At 40.2% G+C, this 19,808-nt stretch overlaps 1 protein-coding gene across 6 annotated transcripts in view; it reads right to left on the reverse strand.

Moving 5' to 3' along the window:
- Positions 1-19,808, reverse strand: part of unc13a (unc-13 homolog A (C. elegans)) — a 49,983-nt gene that overhangs the window by 9,150 nt on the left and 21,025 nt on the right. For 2 of the 6 annotated variants that reach the window (XM_038716197.1, XM_038716194.1), the window contains exons 21-39: positions 16,927-17,090; positions 16,626-16,779; positions 16,219-16,287; positions 15,726-15,815; positions 15,352-15,486; positions 13,762-13,895; positions 13,474-13,559; positions 12,452-12,578; positions 12,221-12,317; positions 11,354-11,497; positions 11,093-11,170; positions 10,109-10,186; positions 9,881-9,969; positions 9,642-9,788; positions 9,069-9,192; positions 7,827-7,832; positions 5,833-5,862; positions 4,360-4,416; positions 4,140-4,220 (exon numbers count right to left, since the gene is read on the reverse strand). In XM_038716197.1, the coding sequence (XP_038572125.1) occupies positions 4,140-4,220; positions 4,360-4,416; positions 5,833-5,862; positions 7,827-7,832; positions 9,069-9,192; positions 9,642-9,788; positions 9,881-9,969; positions 10,109-10,186; positions 11,093-11,170; positions 11,354-11,497; positions 12,221-12,317; positions 12,452-12,578; positions 13,474-13,559; positions 13,762-13,895; positions 15,352-15,486; positions 15,726-15,815; positions 16,219-16,287; positions 16,626-16,779; positions 16,927-17,090 (1,890 nt within the window). The remainder of the gene's footprint in view (positions 1-4,139; positions 4,221-4,359; positions 4,417-5,832; positions 5,863-7,826; positions 7,833-9,068; positions 9,193-9,641; positions 9,789-9,880; positions 9,970-10,108; positions 10,187-11,092; positions 11,171-11,353; positions 11,498-12,220; positions 12,318-12,451; positions 12,579-13,473; positions 13,560-13,761; positions 13,896-15,351; positions 15,487-15,725; positions 15,816-16,218; positions 16,288-16,625; positions 16,780-16,926; positions 17,091-19,808) is intronic. The other 4 variants (XM_038716195.1, XM_038716198.1, XM_038716199.1 and 1 more) reach the window with 2 other exon arrangements.

Raw genomic sequence — 19,808 nt, forward strand, 5'->3', positions numbered from 1 at the left:
CCAAATATTTGTACAATTGGAGTTGTTTGATCTGCTCACCATTTATTGTAAAAATACTTGGAAGACTGTCCAGAGACTTTGAAATTTAGAAAAAATTATAATCTTAGTTTCCTCAACATTCAAAACTGGCTTAAGCTGATACAGTTGTACCTGAAAAATGTTAAAAGCAGATTGTAAATAAGAAAAAGCTTGATATAAAGTAGCAGCCTTACAATAAATAACTGTATCAACAGCATAAAAATGGAAATGAGCCTGTGGGATGTCTTGACCCAAGTTATTAATATAAATAGTAAATACAATTGGACCCAAGACTGATCCTTGCGGTACACCACTAGATACATTCAGTGCCGTTGATTTGAGGTTGTCAAAATAAACACACTGAGTTCTGTCTGCCAAATAGTTGGTCCAGTCGACAGTATGGTCAGAAAAACCAATGACCGTAGCATTTCCAGTAAAATGCAACGATCATCTCTATGAAATGCTTTTGATAAATCTATAAAAAGAGCTACACAGGTGTTCTTGCAGTACATTGGTTCAATAATATCATTAATGACCTTCATTGTAGTAGTAGTACTGTGCTGCCTTCAAATCCCAGACTGTAAGTCAGACAAAATATGTTGGAAACCAAATAGTCCTTTAACTGATCACCAACCAGTGTTTCTAAAACTTTAGCTAAAACTGGTAACTTGGAAATCAGTCTATAATTATCCAAAAGTGAGGAATCACCTCCCTTTAAAAGAGGGTTTACATAGGCTGATTTCCAAATTATTGGAATCTCATTGTTGACCAGAGTGATGTTGAAAATGATTGAAAATGGTTTAGCAATAAAATCAGCAGCTATTTGCAAAAAATAAGGCTCTAGACTATCAGGACCAGGAGATTTACTGGGGTCCAAAGCAATGAGATCTGTCTGCACATGTGCGACAGAGGAAGGCGTTCGGCCTCTTTACTCGCCATAGATTTCGGGGGCAGTCCTGAAGAATTTAAGCAGTTTGTCACGGTTGAATTACTTGCAAGGAGCTGGCGCTAAAACAAGGAACCAGCTTCCACAAAGTGCTTATTAAAACACTCCAGCATTGCAGACTTTTCTGATATGACAGCTTTGTCATTGATAATACATGGAGGTAATTAATAATGAGAATTTAAAGTGCCAACTGATTTCAGTGCTTTCCAGAATTTCCGGGGATTGTTTAGGTTTTCTGTGGCACCTTTTTAAGAAAAAAGGTGCAGAAATTGCGCAGCTGTCTAAAACGGAGCCAGTCTGAATCTGTCCCAGAGTGCCTGGCTTTAGCCCAGGCTTGGTTTCTCTGCCAAAGAAGATTAGCCTGCTGCAGGGTAAACCATGCGTTATCCCGTCCCTTTACTCTTAACCTCTGGAAGGGAGAATGCTTGTCCACAATTCTAATAAAACCATCATAAAAAAAATTCCAAGCTAGCTCCACATTTTCAATAAGTGCAATTCAGTCCCAGACAAGGTAAGATAAATCATGCAAAAATGCTTGCTCACAGAAGTGCCTCAAATTTTGTTTAAAGATTATTCTAGGTTTAGTCTTAGGGAGCTTGGTATTTCTCACTGCTGTAATAACACAGTGATCACTTAAATCATTAACAAACACATCTACATCTGAATATCTATGAGGCGTGTGTGTTGAAAACAGGTCAATAAGAGTAGATTTGTTAGGATTTTTGATATTACGTCTAGTGGGACTATTTATTATCTGTATAAGATTTAAATTTGCTCCAAATTTGGTGTCGATCAGCCATTCCAAAGCGAAGATATGACATCATTTCCTGTTAGTAGCGTTTTTTGCAAACGTTTGCTAGCACATAATTGCGACATTTTTTGTCGGATCAAAATTTCCTCTACAAACTTTCATCAGCTTGGTCCAGAGATTATCCGTGCCAAGTTTAGTGTCGATCGGACTTGCAGCTTCGGAGTAGTTAATTAAAATAGGTTTTTCAGTTTTTGCGATGTAGTGAAAAAAGAGTCAGGCGAAAATGGGCGGGGCCTATACCACAAGATTCAGCTTGATCCCCCGAACGCATGAATATAAGGTTTTTGATATCTGCCTTCGTAGGTGGGAGTTCCAAGCTCAAATGCGTTGACCTTGCTTATAGCGCCCCCTAGAGGTAGAAGTGTGCGGATTTTTGCGCCTGAGTCACGTGCAGTGAACTGGACCTACCCTAGGAGTTTCGCGTCCCTAGCAGTTACCATCTAGGCCGCAGTATGAGTTTTATGCACGGAAGAATAAAAATAAAAAAATAATAATAATTAAATAAAAAATAAAATTGAGAACGAAAACAATAGTGTTCCCAGCTGCTTTGCTGGTACTGGGAACCGCGATGCCTTGCATTCGCGGGTTCCCAGCCCACTTCGGGTTTGGACCCCTAATAACAAAACTAAAACTTTCACTCCAATCATTCAGTGTTCACACTACCAAACAAAGTGCGTGCTGTCATGCGTGCTGACATCTTTGGTTGAATTGAAGACTGCAACCAGGTGTGTGCTCGTGCACGTGCTCGGCTTAAACTCATGAGCGAGCATAATCCGAAACACAACTGCTTTCATACAGAGACCCTGCAATAAACGTGGAAACACCGGCATGCGGCTGTGGCTTTTCTCCAGACATGCTCAGACTCTTGTTACTTCAACGTTCCCGGCTCAGAGGCAGATCAACACCAGCTCCGTACCTTTCATTTAGCACAGCGAGCAGGCATATTGACACAATAACATGCTGAAAACTCAGGTAAACTGCAAAGTTACAGCAATATTTTTATCAGCTTGAGGTTGACTAATCCATGCTCGTTACATGACAACGTTACACTGACTGCATTTAGCCGACATGATACATCAGTGTTAGCTAGGCTAGCTGCTTTTCGGTAACTAACATTATTTGCTTATTTCACCGGAGGCTCAGCAATGATAGCACAGCTAACTTACATGTATTGGATGATAACGAAACAGTTAGTGAACTAGACTTCATATATATATATATAATATTATAAATTAGATTGTTGGCACACTTTATAACAGTTAGACCGTAGTAATTAACTTTACTGTGATGTTAGCAGATGGGTCTTTCTCTGTGTTGTTGTCACCTTTTTGTTGCATTATTGTATATCATGTGGGTCACGTAAGTTACAGTGACTGAGAGGTGGAGAAGCTATGTACTTGAATATTGGTAAAACAACATTAAGTCTAAATTGAAGGTTACGAAGCAACGATACCTGGCTTCCCCTGATTTGCATCACTATAAAGTTAGGCTAGGCTCCACATTTACTTTGTACCCTTACATCATTTCTTGCAGGATAAAATCAAAACTTTGACACAATACCGGGGTACAAAGGATAGTTAAATGGGTTGTGTTAGTTGGTGAAGAAATGTAGAAAGCCATAATGTTACAACTATAGTAGGCTATAGTGTACTGGACAACATTAGCAACTGGTGAGCATTAGTTGGTGCGCTAACAATCAGCCTTTCTTATGGTGACTGTTTTCACCCGACATAATCTGATTCTTGTGTGGTCTCATGGGCTTCTGCACATAAACCTTTACTGTTGTTTTTTATCCTTATGTGGAGTTTGTGTTGGTAAAAGAGATGCTTTTTGATTTAAATGTCCACTTTTTAACTTGTCTTATTCACAATTAATAACTGTTAATTGCTTTCTTTACCTATTTTTTTTTTACTTTCTGGTCCAATCTCTGGGTTTTAAGCTTGTTTGGTCTTGACTTGAAAAATAGGTGCAAGTGGCAAACATTCACTTACACGTCTCGATTCCACAGTCATCAATGATTTTATTTTTAGTAGTATTTTTAAATGTTTTTCAATAAATGTTTCGCCAAGTCTATCACTTGTATTCCTACACACACACACACACACATATATATATATATGAAAGAACGGTGATTCTAAATTGAGTTTTCTATAACTTAAATTAATAAATCTCTCTTTAATGACAAAAAGAAAGCCCAATGTCTTACAAGTTGGGCTATTATACACCACGTCCTTGTAGACCACATCTAAAATGCAAATTTGACTTGTATAACCAAAGCATATACTGTAATTTACTGTAATTTTCACTGTCATACTGGTAAATTGTCAACGTTTAATGTTGCTCCTAACAGTGAAAGTCTGTTACCTTGATGGTGTCCAGGGCCAGTTCTATCACAGCGCACTGCTTAGGTGTGAGTGCTTTGGCCTCCTCACGAACCATGTGCTCCTGAAAAGGACAACAATAGAAGCACAGACCAAAATGACGGTCCATTAATAGGTCCAGTGTCATATTTTCTAAGCAATTAGTCTTAATCTGAAGCACTGATCCCAGGCCCAGAACACAATGGTGTAAAAACATATTGCACCTTGAGCTTGGACAGCTGTCCCAGCTCCTTGGCAGCATTAAAGATGAGCTGAGTGCCCTGGAAGAGACAGAAAGAGAGGAAGATAGAGAAAGACAGAAGGAGAGAGAAGAGTCGTGTTATTATCATGACAATGCAGGGAAGCAGTAAACGGCTTAGTGTCACACAGAGGACAGCGACGTTTCTGACACACACATTCATAAACAGTCACTCTAAGCCGCTTTACAGATGTCAAGGTACTTTTTCCTTCAAGTGCTGTTATCACACTTATCTGTGTTTTATCCATTCCAAAACATTACACTCGGCTCTGCTGCACAAATCCACACACACACACACACACACACACACACACACACACACACACACACACATTTCAGTACGAAGAGAAGGGAAAGTGGCTCAGCTCGTAGTGAGGGCAAGAGAAAGAAGACATACTCATGCACTCATAAACACACACGTGCAGGTTCACACATTACACACACGTAGCAGCTATGCAGTTGCACTGTGGTGTACGCAGGTATTTACTGGAAGTCCAGCTTAATGCATACTCTGGTAAGAGAATACATCATCATATTTCTAACTGCTGCTGACTGCACCTTTAAATCCAATCTTTGGTTACAGCCCTAGACATGAAATATGCTTTTATTACATACTGTGTGGGGCTAGAACCTATTGAAGCTTTAATAATCTTATAAACATCATCACAAGAATGCCATAAAATGAAACCAAACACATACATGAGTTTCTGCGCATAACAGATTTGTTATATTAGAAAATGTACAATAGGGTGCACTCTTTAGTGCACTCTTTAAACTGTGATGTGTCTAATCATTTAAGCTGTGCAGGTAAACAGTGCCTGAGACAGGTTCATGTGAGAGTAATCCAGCCACCCTCCACTCCTACACTATGTTAAACTGATGAAAAATAAGGTAGACATACATGTGCCTTTTGTTGCAAGGGCGGCAGTGAGGAAAATAAATATTCTGACCCTATGAGCAGACCACAAGTCAGAGTGCCAACCATCACTCGCTCGCAGCTTTGCCTCATGAAGCTCTGTCACTTGGACTTGCATTGGTACTTCCAGCTGAACCACACCCTATTTTTACTTCTGTGTTGCAGCGATGTAGATAGCAATTTTTTACCCAATTTCAAACCCAAGTGAAATAAAGTATCGACTGAACTCCTCAACTTATGGTTTGTGGTGCATTTGAGCTGCAAATGTTTGCATGTTGATTAGAGCGTATGACCTGTGGTGAGGAAGGGAGTGCAGGCATCTACTGCTACAGCATTTCATAGTGGGATATCCACAGCATATAAACAGCACTACAGAGGAATGTTGTGTAAAAACAAAAGTGAAAAATCAATATTTCCACTGCTTTGTTTGACTGGCGAGCTGAGGGAGAGAGACGGAGACACGGAGATAAGACATAGAGGAGAGAGACAAGACACATTGATCTAAAGGGGTTTAGTTCTTACATCACTGTGAGAAGCACTCTTCAGCCTCCCCTGGAAAGAGAGCATGTGGTTAATACTTCAAGCAGTGGCCAGTCCCTGCAGTCTGACTTCACTCTCATTGGCTACATGACAATACGCAATCAGAAGTGTATATGTTGCTTTGTTAAAATGAAAAAAAATGAAAAGATTGTGTGACACTGCCAGATATGTCACCTCCTTTCAGTTGGCCAATTAGCTTACCCTCCAAAATTAACAACATATTGTGTGCCTTACCACAAAACAAAGAAAACATAGTTTACCAATTGTCAATTTAACATTTACATCTTTGTGTCAATTAAACAAACGAGATATAACATGCTAATTAGCGAATTTGTCAGTTGGTTTGAACTTTGGAGTGAGCCGGGCTGCTGTTTTCCACCACTTCCAGCCTAAGCTAAAATAACCAACGAACGGCTCCATACTTGACGTACGAGAGTGAGAGTGGTATCAATCTTCTTCTGTAACTCATGATAAGAAAGCAAATAAGTGAATTTCCTAAAATGTCAAACTATTCCCTTAAAATTTTAAAAGATAAACCTCAAAAAATCAGAAACAAAAGGTCAGAATTCATAACTGTTGCTCTCACTGGTGGAATTACTATATGATCATTTTGAAATTTGTTGTGATATATATCTATATTGTATAGAGTTAACTGTCCGACAGTAGTTAGTACAGTACTTTACTTTTGATACTTTAAGTAAATTTTTACTGATAATTTTACTTAAGATAAGCACCATTTTTAGAACAGGAATTTTACTTGTAATGGATTATTCTTGCAGTGTGGTATCGCTTCTTTTACTTAAGTAAAGGAACTGAATACTTCCTCCACCACTGGTTACACTAACAATAAACAAGCGCAGCCAATTACATGGACTGAGAAACACACATCAATTCTGTTCATTAGAAGAAAAAAAACCCACATCACTATCTGTGATGACACTACAATTTTTTGCCTGTATACTATCAAGTACACCATGGATCAGAATAGACATTTCTAAAAGGTATTATGTGAAACTAGATGCTTCATTATATTCTGTAGGACTCAATTATGACACTGGTTATTAAGGTTCATAGTTCACAATGTAAAAGTCATCACATACAGTAGATCTTTATGAAATTAAGAGAGTTGTTTTTTGCATAGCACATTGAATGCACCCCTTTTGACCAACATCAGTTCAAACCAGTAACATCTTTTAAGAAAAGCCGTTCTGTGCATCAGGACCAGTGACATAATACCAGCATTACAATCATCTTAGTAACAACAGAACATGAAATCAAACCAGGACAGACCAACATGACAGGTCTGCAGAGACATACAGTACAGTACAGTGTTGTACAGTATACTGAGAGAAGACTGCAGTGTTGAAATAGATCAGATGCAAGCAACAAACCCACAGTGGGCGGTGGGGGGGAGGGGGGGGGGGGCAGGACACAGTTCAAACAGGTGAAAAGGTAGGGGTTGGGGTGGGGGGGTCTGGAAGTGGGGCAGGACACCAGATACCAAGCCACCGAGAGATCGGAGTCACCCCACCAGAGTCCCAGTATAAGGACACAATGCATGAGAAGAAACAACACCAGGCGCAAGAGAGGAGTACCACTTCCTGTTTGAGGAGAGTGTTCAGGACAAAGAGACAGCAGAAGAGGGGAGCATTGATTGGTGGAGATTGTTGAGGGGGTGTGGGACCTATAAGAACCAGTCAGGAATGCACCATGCTACTGTCTTCTCAAAAGAGAGACAGTGTTGGAGGAGAGAAAAGAGAAGAAGAAGAAGAAGAGAACAGAAGAATAACAACATAAGAACAGAAGGAAAAAAAGAAGAAATGAAAGAGAGATGGGACAGATCTGAGAGATGAGACTGTGAGAAGGAGAGGGTCTGATGTGGGGTAAAAAACAGGGGAAGATCGCAGCCACATATAGCAGAGAACCAACCACCGTGGACGGACAGACAGACACACACGCAGGAGTGCTGTACTTACAATCATCTGTGGAGGGAGAGCGGTGGGAGCAGGATGTAATAGTAATCACAACAACAACAACCAGAGAGAAGGGTCAGTTAAGCTGCAAAGAGCCCCACATCAATAAAAAAACAAAACAAAATCACAAGTTTGGGCCCCATGGCTGGAGGGATGTGTACCAATTGATTTCTGTCTAAAGCCTGAACTAAGTACAGGTGGAAAAGTGAGAGGGGCCAGTGAATAAGTAACTTTACTACTATGACATTTCTCAATACATAGCAAATACGTGTTTTAGCTTTTAACAGCAATTTCAAATGAAAAATAGTGATTCTAGAGATGATCATGTGGCATTGCACACATTCACTGCTCACACTCTCCTATTTTTGCTCCTATCTTTTTTGTTTTGATTGGATAAACCCAATTAAACAGGGGCTAACTGCAGAGCTATGGCTACTGAGGCTGAACCAGTAGTGTTGATACTGGCTAGCACTGTACACGGTAACCAGAGATGAATTATCACCATATTAACAGTGATATGAGGCTCTTTAGTTAATAACCAAACACAAATAGGAACACATATATCCAAAACAAAAGAAAACAAGAGGCTGCTTTCCAAAATGTATGATTCTTTTTGGAAGTGGGCCAGATCCTTTGGGCAAAAATGTTCTGCCACTCTGTTGTGAGTTACTCATAAATCGGGAATCTCTCCAAATAGTTGTTGGCTGACATGCTGGAGAGCAGCCATGAGCTGGTGTTAGAATGATATGGTGCACTCCTTCCCCCCCTATTTTTTTAAGGGTTTCATCTTGATTGTTTGGATAAATGAAGGCACCGGGGGGTGGTGTTAAATATAATGTGTGTAGGGGTTAAGAAGTCGATAAGGATGCCATGTAGATGTGATGCAAAAGCAGATTAATCTTCTTCTGTTTATAAGAGTGCCATCTTGAATCACAACACACACAAAATGTCTGCCTTTGTATTCCACTTCCTTATTCTCCACCTCCTCCTCCTTTTTCTTTTGATGCTGCATTGGCAGTCGGAGGTGTGTGAATTTGTGGGTGTATGTGTGTTACATGTTTTGTTCATCATTTTGCTGCTGTCTGCCTTATTGATGTGGTCATCATCAGAACATTTCAAATATCTGTATGTCTAGAAAACTTTATGCTTACCTAGTGATGTGTATGTGTGTCGCTTAGCATTATTATTGTGTCTATTTGTACGTAGGCCTCCGCACGTGCAATCGTGGGCTGTGAGCGCTCTCACCGTTTGGTCTGTGAGTGGCGGCAGAACGATGGTCTTCTCCATGGTGTTCATCACCAGCTTCCACAGCTCCTTCAACACACGTTTCAGCACAGTCTTCTCACAGATCTTAGCAAACAACGTCAGGCTGGCGGGAGGGGGAGACAGGAGAAAGGAAGGGGAGATGAGTAATCAGCAGTACAAGGAAGCAAACACTGTTTTTCTGAAGAAAGAAATGGATGAAAAAGAACAGGAGATTGAACAAAAAAAGGGGCTTCGCAGAAAAGCACAAAATTATTTATTCACCAAGAGTCAAACAAACTCATAGATGCCTTTCTTAACCTTTGTTATGTATAAAAATGTTAAACATCTGTGTATGGATTACTGATCAAACTACTCCTGAGGTGCAACTTAACCTCACACACATCTACACATTGACCTAAACTATGATAACTAGACAATTCAACATACCTTCAGAGACAAAAACAGGCACCCATGATTTTGTCAAACCCCAGGTAAGAAGGTAAAATAATGAATTGGCCTGAAAGCTGAACCATCCCTTTTAGACTCCACTAAAATGTTTCTAGACTGCCTCACTTGCTGTCCAGGAACTCCATGATGGGTTGCAGGACGTTGTCAGCATCCTGTGCCACGCTGCTGGCATTTCCCACATTTGAGGTTCCCTTCACCTGAGCCAAGATGTCTCCCATCTGCTTCACATTCTCCTCTATATGAGGTTGGAAACTACAGAGGAAAAGTGTTTAGTGAAGTCTGCAGTCTCTCTAGTTACACATCGCAATAATGTCAGACTTATGGGTGAATGAGTGTGTTTCTACCTGACAGAAAAGACCCTGCTGAGATCGTCCATGACATTGTTGAGCTTAACCTGCAGATCTTTCAGGATATCGCTGGCCTCCACACACAGCTAAAGTACATACACGGAAACATTATTTGAACATGGCCACTGTGACCAAATACTAACGTGCGCACACAAAACTAAGCTAGTGAACAATACCGGTTGGGAGTTGGAATTCGAGAGGGGACAGATAAAGAGAATCACTCACATCTTTTCCACCCATGGCTTCAAACATCTTCTCCAGCTGAACTCTCAGCTGCTGGATGTTGTTGATCAGGATGCAGGGCTTAGGACAGAAAGATGTCTGTTTGAAACAATCAGAGCTCACCAAAACATTTACAAATGGATCAGCATATTTGTTGGTGTAGGACACAAAGAAATCATTCTCACAACAGCCGTAAATATATATATATATATGACAGCACTGAAAGAAATGACACTTTGCTACAATGTAAAGTAGTGAGTGTACAGCTTGTATAACAGTGTAAATTTGCTGTCCCCTCAAAATAACACACCGCACAGCCATTAATGTCTAAACCGCTGACAACAAAAGCGAGTACACCCCTAAGTGAAAATGTCCCAATTCCCTCCTGTCCTGACTAAAACAACAAATCCGAACACCTAAAACAGAGAAGTTCGAAAACGCTGCAGACCCCGTTTTCGTTTTAAAACTCCAGGGTAGCATATTAGTGTGGACAAGTGAAAATGATTCCCAGTTTTCTGCAGCCACAGTCGCTTTGGATTCCACCTTGGTCCATGCAAAAAACCTCTCTGGTGTGCTTATTCGCCATTGGTATTCTTCTTTCGTCTGTAGTAGTAGGCTACTCTCTTCTTTCGAATCTTCTTCAACTACGGAGTAAACAATCTGCTTTCTCTTTACAATGGCACACGCATGCCCAGCGTAAGTGAATGGTCACTAGATGTGCATTTCGGTTGTTTTAATATAGACTAAGATCAATTCTGATATGCAGCTATAACGCTGGTGTGGAAGAAGATCGTTTTCGTTTTAAAACTCCATTTTAAAATAAAAACATAGTGTGGATTATAGCCATAATTAACAAGTTTACGAGCAAGTAAAAAACAACAGTATTAATTTGAAACTAATATGCATTGTTTAAAACATTTTTTTTGTAGAACTGACCGTCTCTTCTAAGAAAATCCATATGGGTTCATCAAGTCTTCGACCACTTACCACTTTCTCCATGGTGACATAGTTAGCAAACAACTTGGAGATGATATCAGCGTAGGACAGAAGTACATTACTGATGGTCTGGAGAGAGAAACATGGAAGAGCAACAGGTCATCAATCATTGCGGGGTTAATTGTAGTTCAGTTTCTGAAGTGAAAAATTATTTTGTCACCTGAATTAAACTCGACTTTTAAAGACTCATTTGTTGTATACAGGGTGTAGACAGTGTGATTTGACTGCAAAAAGAAAGTTTACTGAATCTACCTTAGCAAACCGCTTCATATAATGTCCTACGATCTGTGGATCCGGGCACTCTAGCTTCCTGATGATCTCAAAGCTCTGGTTGAGCTGGGAAAAGACGTCCACCACCGAGCAGGAGAACAAAGCGTGTTCTGATGTGACCTGGAACTGTAGGGCAGAAAATGTGTGTGAGAAGATTAAAAACTGGGAAGAAAATAATGTGAAAAATGTGATTAGGGGTCAGTAGCTGTGAAGCTGTGATTCAAGGAAGATGTCACCTCTGGGCACGTAAGACCATATAGACGGATCATTAGATGCTATATTAAACTGGACCTTTGATATCTTTCACCACGTGTACAGAACCTCAGACCCTTTACAGCCATACTGCCATCCTGTCTGTCTCCTTGGAAGTGGCAGCTGGTCCCTAATTGGCTAGAGGTGAGTGCGTATGTGCTCCTCCGAGGAGTCTGGGTAATGAAGCTTGAGGACAGCTTTCCTAACTCTGGAATTAATTCACACTATCCTGTTGTCATAGAGTTATCCTCCTCCGTGAGTACATACAGGTCTCAACCATGATTCCTCGCTTTCTACTTTGAAGCACATTGACTGAAACATCCTTTTAGCCCAAACACACTTTCTGCTTTGAGTTCATGTTTGTGCTTTTGTGTTCTTGCTGCTGTTTTAGTTGCCTTTGAAGAGTGCAGGAGAGACAGGGGGGAAGTGTGGAAGGCAGAGCGGGAGGGACAGTGAAACTTGTGGCTGATAACTTTTAGTGTGACAGAGGAAGTACAATGGATGGATTACAGTAATTCTGCTTGAACAACAACAGCGACTCAGCATTTCCAGGGGAGTGAAGGGGAGATAAGGAGAAGGAGAGCTGGAAAGTGTTACCCCATCTTTTTTGTCTCTCTCCAAAGCGCCATGCAGAAAGTCCCGAGACACTTCCTCGTTTTCGTCCAGCCACTGAATGACAAATGGCTCAAACCACCTGTGGAGAGCAGAAAAGATGTTTGTAATTACAAACTAGGAGCCCAGAATTACACAAGACGAGGATTTTTTTTGCCTTATTTTTATTTTCTGTTCTGATGTTGCAAAACAGTGATGGGCCAAGTTGCTACTCACGCAGGATATTCGGGCACCCTGCTCTTGAAGAAGGGCAGGTCTTTACAGTACTCGTTGTACAGCCACTTGACCTTGAAGTGGAGGTTCATGTAATCTGCACTCTTGCACAATCGATTTTTTTCGTGTTCTGAGAGAAAGAATAAAGTGAAAAAATGCATATTGACTAAAAAAGCAAATATCTCTCCTGGTTTTTAAGCTACGTCCACCCACAATTACAACAGATTTACTTTGCATACAGAAGCACTGACCCAGAGTCAAACTCACATTCACAGGAACCTAATGGATAGAGTATAATTAATGGTTTCATCTCACAATCGCGTTTTATGTAGTTGTCATAACCTAGCTAAAGACCATTATAAAAACAGAACCAATCACACTCATTCATTAAAGAAATCAAATATTAACCAATCATGTTGGATGACTTTTCAGGCTTTGCATAATTTCGAATATATATATATATGTATATATTTCCCCCCATAACAGTGTTTCATTTGTCAAAACCAAACTTGGTCAGTGTACATGGACATTTAGAAGAACGATACTGCACTTGATGTGATGGTTCAATAGATGACAATGAGCATTTCAACATTCATCGTCAGTACATAGTTTAATAGATGAGGAGCTCCATTAAGAGTAATTTAATGAAATGTAATACACATGCTTATTAAAGTCATCCAATACCTTCAGCTGGTCAGGCTAACACATTTTAGGATGTTCGCTTGCTACTGATCCTCTATTTGAAACATTCCTACCGCGTTTCATCCAAATTGATGAATGCAATTAAAACAACCTAGTTCTCCTACCATATTTTTATAATAAAAGGAGAGTTCAACTCTCTAAAAATCATTATGAGATACAGCTAAACTTCTTCATACAGTGTTTTGTGTCTGCGTGTATTTGGTCATTAATGCCAATATGCGTTTGAACCACAAAATCACAGTTAGCGGTTCCATTTAGCTAACGAGTCTGCAGTGCTTTGACTGTCAGCTGAAAGGCTCAGTCTATCGCTGACTTGCACTCACCCTCCATTGCATACTTCATATCCTGAGCAAACAGGTTCCACATGACTTCAGCACTGATTTTACCCACGTTGAGTTCCTGGGGAAATCTTGATGGAGGAGAGACGGAGAAAGACTTACGGTATATGCACTTAGAGAGAGAAAGTATATGAAATTGAGCCAGCAGATAACAGCATGTACTTTTAGAGTACTAAGAGAAATGGTGGAGAAGACATAGGCTAAATAGTGTAAAATTGAAACGAAGAGAATACATAGATGAAAGGGGCATATACAAAGAGTAGAGAAACATACTGGTTGAGGCAGGGAGTGTAGGAATTCTTGTCCTCCTCAATAATGGAGACAATAAGTGTGATGAGTTTGGACCAAAAATCCAGATTCTTGATACTGGGTCCCTGCTCCTCTGGTGGCACGGCACCCTGTTTGGCCTAGAAAAGCAGAGACACAACTAGAGTCACAATAAAACTCTACACAGACTTTTTGGAGGGGTTTAGCCTGCTGATCACTTTGTTCAGTACAAGAAGGGAAGACTGGCACCTCTGGCAACAACTGTCAACCTGCAGAGTCAGCAGGTCATTGTAATCTGCTGAGAACTGAAGCAATGTTTTTTGAACAATTTCCTCCTCATCATATTATAACGTTTAGGCACACTTCACACACCACACTTCTATTCAAATGTTGGATAAGATATTGAATCTTCTGAAATGCAGTGTAGTTATTTGTTGTTTATTGTTGAGACAGATCTTGAATGTGTTAATTCAATAACTCAAATACATTAAACATTTGCTGATCAAATGGCTTTAAACAGACTCAGGATGTTAAAACTGTCCGGACGACTTCTTTAAAATAACTGAAGATGTGCTGGAAGAAAAAAAAAAAAAACTAAGCCGAGCTCGGCAGGGACTGAAGAGGGAAGAATGAACTAGCAAAGATTTCAACAAAATCTAGCAACGTCCCTCAGTATGAAATGTTTTATTCAAGGGAAAAATGCTTATTTGAAATTCATGAGGGAGTCTGAATTGGGCTGGCATTTTAATGAGGACCGAAAGCAAGTTCTAGAAATCCCTGTTGAAATCGGATGCAAGAGTGACGGATGGAAGAGCCTGGCCTACCCAGACCGAGAGGATGATGGGGACTCACCACACACACACACACACACACACACAAAAGTGTTACAGTGCATTTTGCACAACACTGATGATGATACAGAAATCAAGGAAAGAAGGAGCACTAATAACATTGAAAAATGATTTTGCACAATGAAAATATTATTAATAATATTTTTAGTCAAGCAATCTGATTAATCAAGCACCAGTCAAGGACTGTAATGATACTTCATGAAGAAAAGTGCTTGCCAAGTTTAAAATGATTAGTTAGTCAACTCTGAGTTTAGAGTTAGGCAGTGATTTATCCTGTTTGGCAAGGAAAAAGATAACTACATCAATCATTGGACATCAGTGACAACATTTTTTAAAGTAAACTTCAATGCTTTTTAGCTCTGACAAACCTGGCAAACCCAGGGAAAAAAACGACTGTGGCAGTCTGCCTACAAGAGTTAGAGATGGAACAACACGTCTTCATTGTAGAAAGAGATAAGGATGCCGTAAGACTTAAAATCTAATTAATTTAATTTAATAGATAAGAATTTCATCTATTTTAACAATTTTTTTCGGAAAACCTGTTGCACATAACATTTGTCGTCTCTTATGCTCTTATGCTTGGAACTATTATACTCTCAAGACCTTTGGCAATACTGTGCCGAATCATGGTCAAGCCAATAAATCAAACTGAAATTTGAACATTTTGAGATGGAGAAGAGAAAGAGCGGGGAGAGAGACATTCACTCACACCTACACAGATATTCATTAAATTGCTGCTTCTTACCGGGTCTGTCTGATACTCGCGGCTGTACAGCTCATGACAGTTATTGAAGATATACTCGTAGGTGGAGTTGAGACAGGCTTTGACACAATCCTTCACAACCTGACTGGCTCTGGGTGGAGACTGAAGCTCTTGGACCTGAACACAAACACACACACACACACACACACAAAAGAGAGTGAACATTTAAACTAGGCAAGTGCATGAATTGACATTAATCAAATTATAGCGTTTCAGAATTATCTTTATATTCATCACAATTACACGATTCTTCCCTAGTATTCAATACGAAGTCAATTTTAAGATGAATATTTTTATATATTTAAAAATATATTATTCTGCTTTTCATATAAAAGATTTTTAAAAATACACGGCACCTTCATTCTGAAGAAGGTGATACTGGTGAGGAGGTCCACTGTGGACTTGAGGTCCTGCAGCCTCTCGGGACTGCTGGCAGGGAAGTTGTTCTGCAGTCAGATGGAAAATAAAAATACAGTGAGGCACAACACATCCATCTTGGTCCTGTGTGTGTGTGTGTGTCTTTGTGTCTGTGGGCAGCATCCAGCGTGGCAACACAATTTTGTGTGGGTGTGCAGTTTCCTGAATGTGTCCGTGCATGTTTCACAGGAGCTGTCACTCCAATTAACAAATCCACCTGCTATGATTTACTGTGTCTCACAAAGAGAAGGATGAGAAGAAAGAAAAGCACAGGACGAAAGGGTTAATGGAACAGAGGTGGGTTAATGTTCTACCAAGCAGTTTGACTATCCAGCCACTATTAGTTGTCATCTATTGTAAAGTTTTCAAAGATAATATGACTGATGATGGTGACGCTATGAGTGCAAACAGCAAGATGGAGAGCAATCTTACTCGGTACATGGACAGGTCAATCCTCAGAGAGTTGTGAAGCTGGTCTAGAAGCTTGACAAATCGCTCTTTCTGTGGGCATTACAATACACATGATCACAGATTTTAACATTAACAAACGTATAACAGACACACCACACTGCTTAATATATAAAGGGCCAGCCATTCAGCACCAGGATTACTAATAAGCATATACATAGTAAAAAAGGAAATTATGATTGCAAAAAAGGAAAAGAAAAACTTTTACTTTTAGTTTACAAAGCAAAGACACACTTCTGTGTTTTCCTTTTTATGGAAATATAATATTTAGTTTTTTTCCCCGACATGTCTTTTCACCTAGATTTAATGAATATAACTGTGGCACCTGTTGCATTTATTGATTATTGCTCAATGTTTCTGCAGTGACTCACCCCAAAGTTAGAAGCAGCAAAGCGGTCAGAGGCAGAGACATTGTTCGTTGCCTGGGTGGTGTGAGCGTAGTAGGCATTGATGTTAGCCAATAGGGTACTCATCACTGCAGGCACACCTGGGCACATGTACTTAGATGACAGGCATGCAAAGTGACTGCAAAAGAAGGACAGACATGTAAGCAAACACAGAAACTTTACACAGAGCTTGATGCATGAAAACAACCAACAATACACATAAGCACACAGGGTCTTTTTTAGAAATAGTGATATTCTGAAGTCAGGCTTTCAGACGGTAACATACGTCATGGCCTGGTAGATGGACTCCACTCCATAACGCATGGCAAACTCATCTACAATCTCCTGGGGAGTCTCCTCAAAATAGACTTTCCATGCATCATCCCCTTTGGCATCAGGGATCTTCACCACACCGTTGTTCTGGATATCTGTCACATAGTGGAAGAGGTTCTGCAGAGAGGAACAAAAGGGAAGAGTTAGAGAGAGAAGTGAAGGTGGTGAATAGAAAACCGAGAGTGAGAGAAAATACATAAAGGAAAGCAAAGAAAGAAACAAAAAGAGAAATGACAAAAACAAAAACAGAGACTGTAAGTTCAAAAGAAAGCTACTGAAAAGTGGTCAACGGCTATTAAGAGCTTTGTCATGTTTAGGGATATAGGTGTGTTTAGGGTAGCCATGACCATTAAGATAGCCCATAAAGAGTGTTTGAGCATGGTTGCTTGACTGTTTGTCACTACAAGTTAGCATGCTCAAAGGACTGTTCCTTAATTCAAGTCATGACGAAACGGGGCTGAGCATTCCTACATCTCTCAGTGGAAATAAAAGTTTCTATATGTTTCATTGTACAAAAACAGCGCTGATTACAAGATCTGTTTATCTAAAAATGGCTGTGCTAAACGATTAGTCGTTAAACTACATTATGAGGCCAACACAAAGTGCTGTCTTGACAACTCAACCATAAAGCAATATGCTGCTGTAAAACATTCTGACTTGGCTATTTGGTTTATGTCCACTTATATGCAACAATAACATTGGCCATTTGTCTGTTAAGGTTCAGCTAATATACTCCTTTGAGTAATGGGCCTACTAATGACTCCATACAAGGCTGAGATTGGTCTACAATCAATCAGCACAGAACCAGAGTTGAAATGTGTCTGATGTCTGGAAGTGGTATTTATCTTATGAGAGCAAAGCAAACTTCACGGAGTATTAACTTAAGTTTAATTTGGAATGGATCCATTATGAAACTGAACATCAGTCAACAGAGGTCGGACCAAGTCATCGTTTTACAAGTCCCAAGTCGAGTCCCAAGTCCAGACCGATCATGAGTAGCAAGTCCGAGTTAAGTCTCAAGTCAAGGACAAGCAAGTCCAAGTCAAGTCCAAGTCAAGTCCAAGTCAAGTCCAAGTCTTAAACTTTGAGTTTCGAGTCCTAAAAAAGCCATAATGCGCTCTTCACCAAATTTAAAAGCATTTAAAAAGTTTTTTCAAGTTAAAAATAAAACAATGTATTGAATGAAGCATTAGCCAGTACAGAAACAAGGCAGAGGTGAAGTTTCACACAACAAATTTCATGAATTAAATTAAATGTTCATGTAGGGCTGCTAATTATTTTGGTCAAAATTGAGATCACAATTATTTAACAGGATGACTCATTGCCTTAGGAAACATTAAAATATTGAAATGTAATACTTTCTTTTTAAAAACTAGGCTACTATATATGGATTAGCCTACTCCAAAATCACAAATAGCCCATGAAATAAGAAACAATAATCCAATATATAAGTTAATTATTAACTTTAAGCAGCATCTAGAGTGCAAGAGGACGGCAGCAGCACAGTTTCCCCGATGTTGACAGCTTTGGGTGACGGATGAGTCACTGAGGGGGCTCTGTGTGTGTGTGTGTGTAGGTGTACGTGTGTGTGAGTGTGAATGTGTGTGTGTGTGTGTGTGTGTGTCTGTACAGAACAGGTGGCAGGTGAACTACTCGAGTTGATGAAGTTACGTTGCAGAACGCTGAAATAAAACCGTGTTTTGTCGGGAGATGCAGTGACAGAAACCAGCGGTGAGAAAACTCTAAATCGCTATGACGTTAGAAGACGCAGACACCGTGGATATTATACAAGCACCGATCGGTTAAAGCAACACTGAACACACCTTTTAGACGGGGACGAGAGCCTCAGCCGTAAAGGAAGGGGGTGCGCTGGGTTTATAAAGCAAAACAAGTGTCGTTGTGAAACAGCACCCGGCGCTATTATCGTTTTATCTTAATGAACTTGTTTTGAGAATTGGTGGAAGCAGCTTCACGCAACAGCTGCAGCAGTCTCTACACTGTTTCTGTGAGGTGGAGGAATTTAGAAAGTTGTGTGGCGCTGCGTCAGGCACCCAGCTGTTGTGCATGCACTAGCCTATGCGTAAAATTCCTCCAGCCAGAGGGAACGATCACGAACCGTTCACAGCACGCTGGTAGGCCTACTAGCTACACAACCCATTGCTAAACAACCCATTGTAGGTACAGGAGAGGGAGTGGGTCGCTGGGGCGTACAGGGACAGGAGATCGCGGAGCGGCCGGCAGCGTTTCGGACGTTCGGTGATTGTTCCCTCTTGCTGGAGGAAGCCACACGCTCCAGTCTAATTGAGCACCGCGCTATGTTGATGCGCTGCGCAGTTTTTTATATCACAATTTATATTCGGGCATGGGGAGTGTCAAGTCAGCTCATGTAAAAAGGCTCAAGTCCAAGTGTAGTCACGAGTCATTGCTGTTCAAGTCAAAGTCGAGTCTTCTTTGATTTTGTCAAGTCCAGTCTAAAGTCATAATTTTTGTGACTCAGTCTGACTCGAGTCCTAGTCATGTGACTCGAGTCCATAACTCTGACGGTCAAGTAAATGAACCTGTTTGGCATGACTCATTAGGATGACCTTGCATGGAGATACACACAGATGCACAGACACACACAATAGTGTAAAAGGTACTATAAACCTAAAAACAGATTCCCGCATTCAAATGTTTTATTTAAATGCACAATCTGCACACTGGCTGCTGATTGGGCCTTTAAGTAAAAGCACAGGAATATGTTTCATCTGTAAAATATTAAAATTTAAAGTACAGTCCCTTTCAACGGGAAAATGTATAAACGCATCAACTTGTTTTAGTGTTGTAATGTTTTTG

The sequence above is a fragment of the Micropterus salmoides genome, unplaced genomic scaffold, assembly GCF_014851395.1.
Source record: "Micropterus salmoides isolate LMB-PRFRI ecotype aquatic unplaced genomic scaffold, ASM1485139v1 Ms_hic_scaffold_13, whole genome shotgun sequence".
Taxonomy (NCBI): Eukaryota; Metazoa; Chordata; class Actinopteri; order Centrarchiformes; family Centrarchidae; genus Micropterus; species Micropterus salmoides.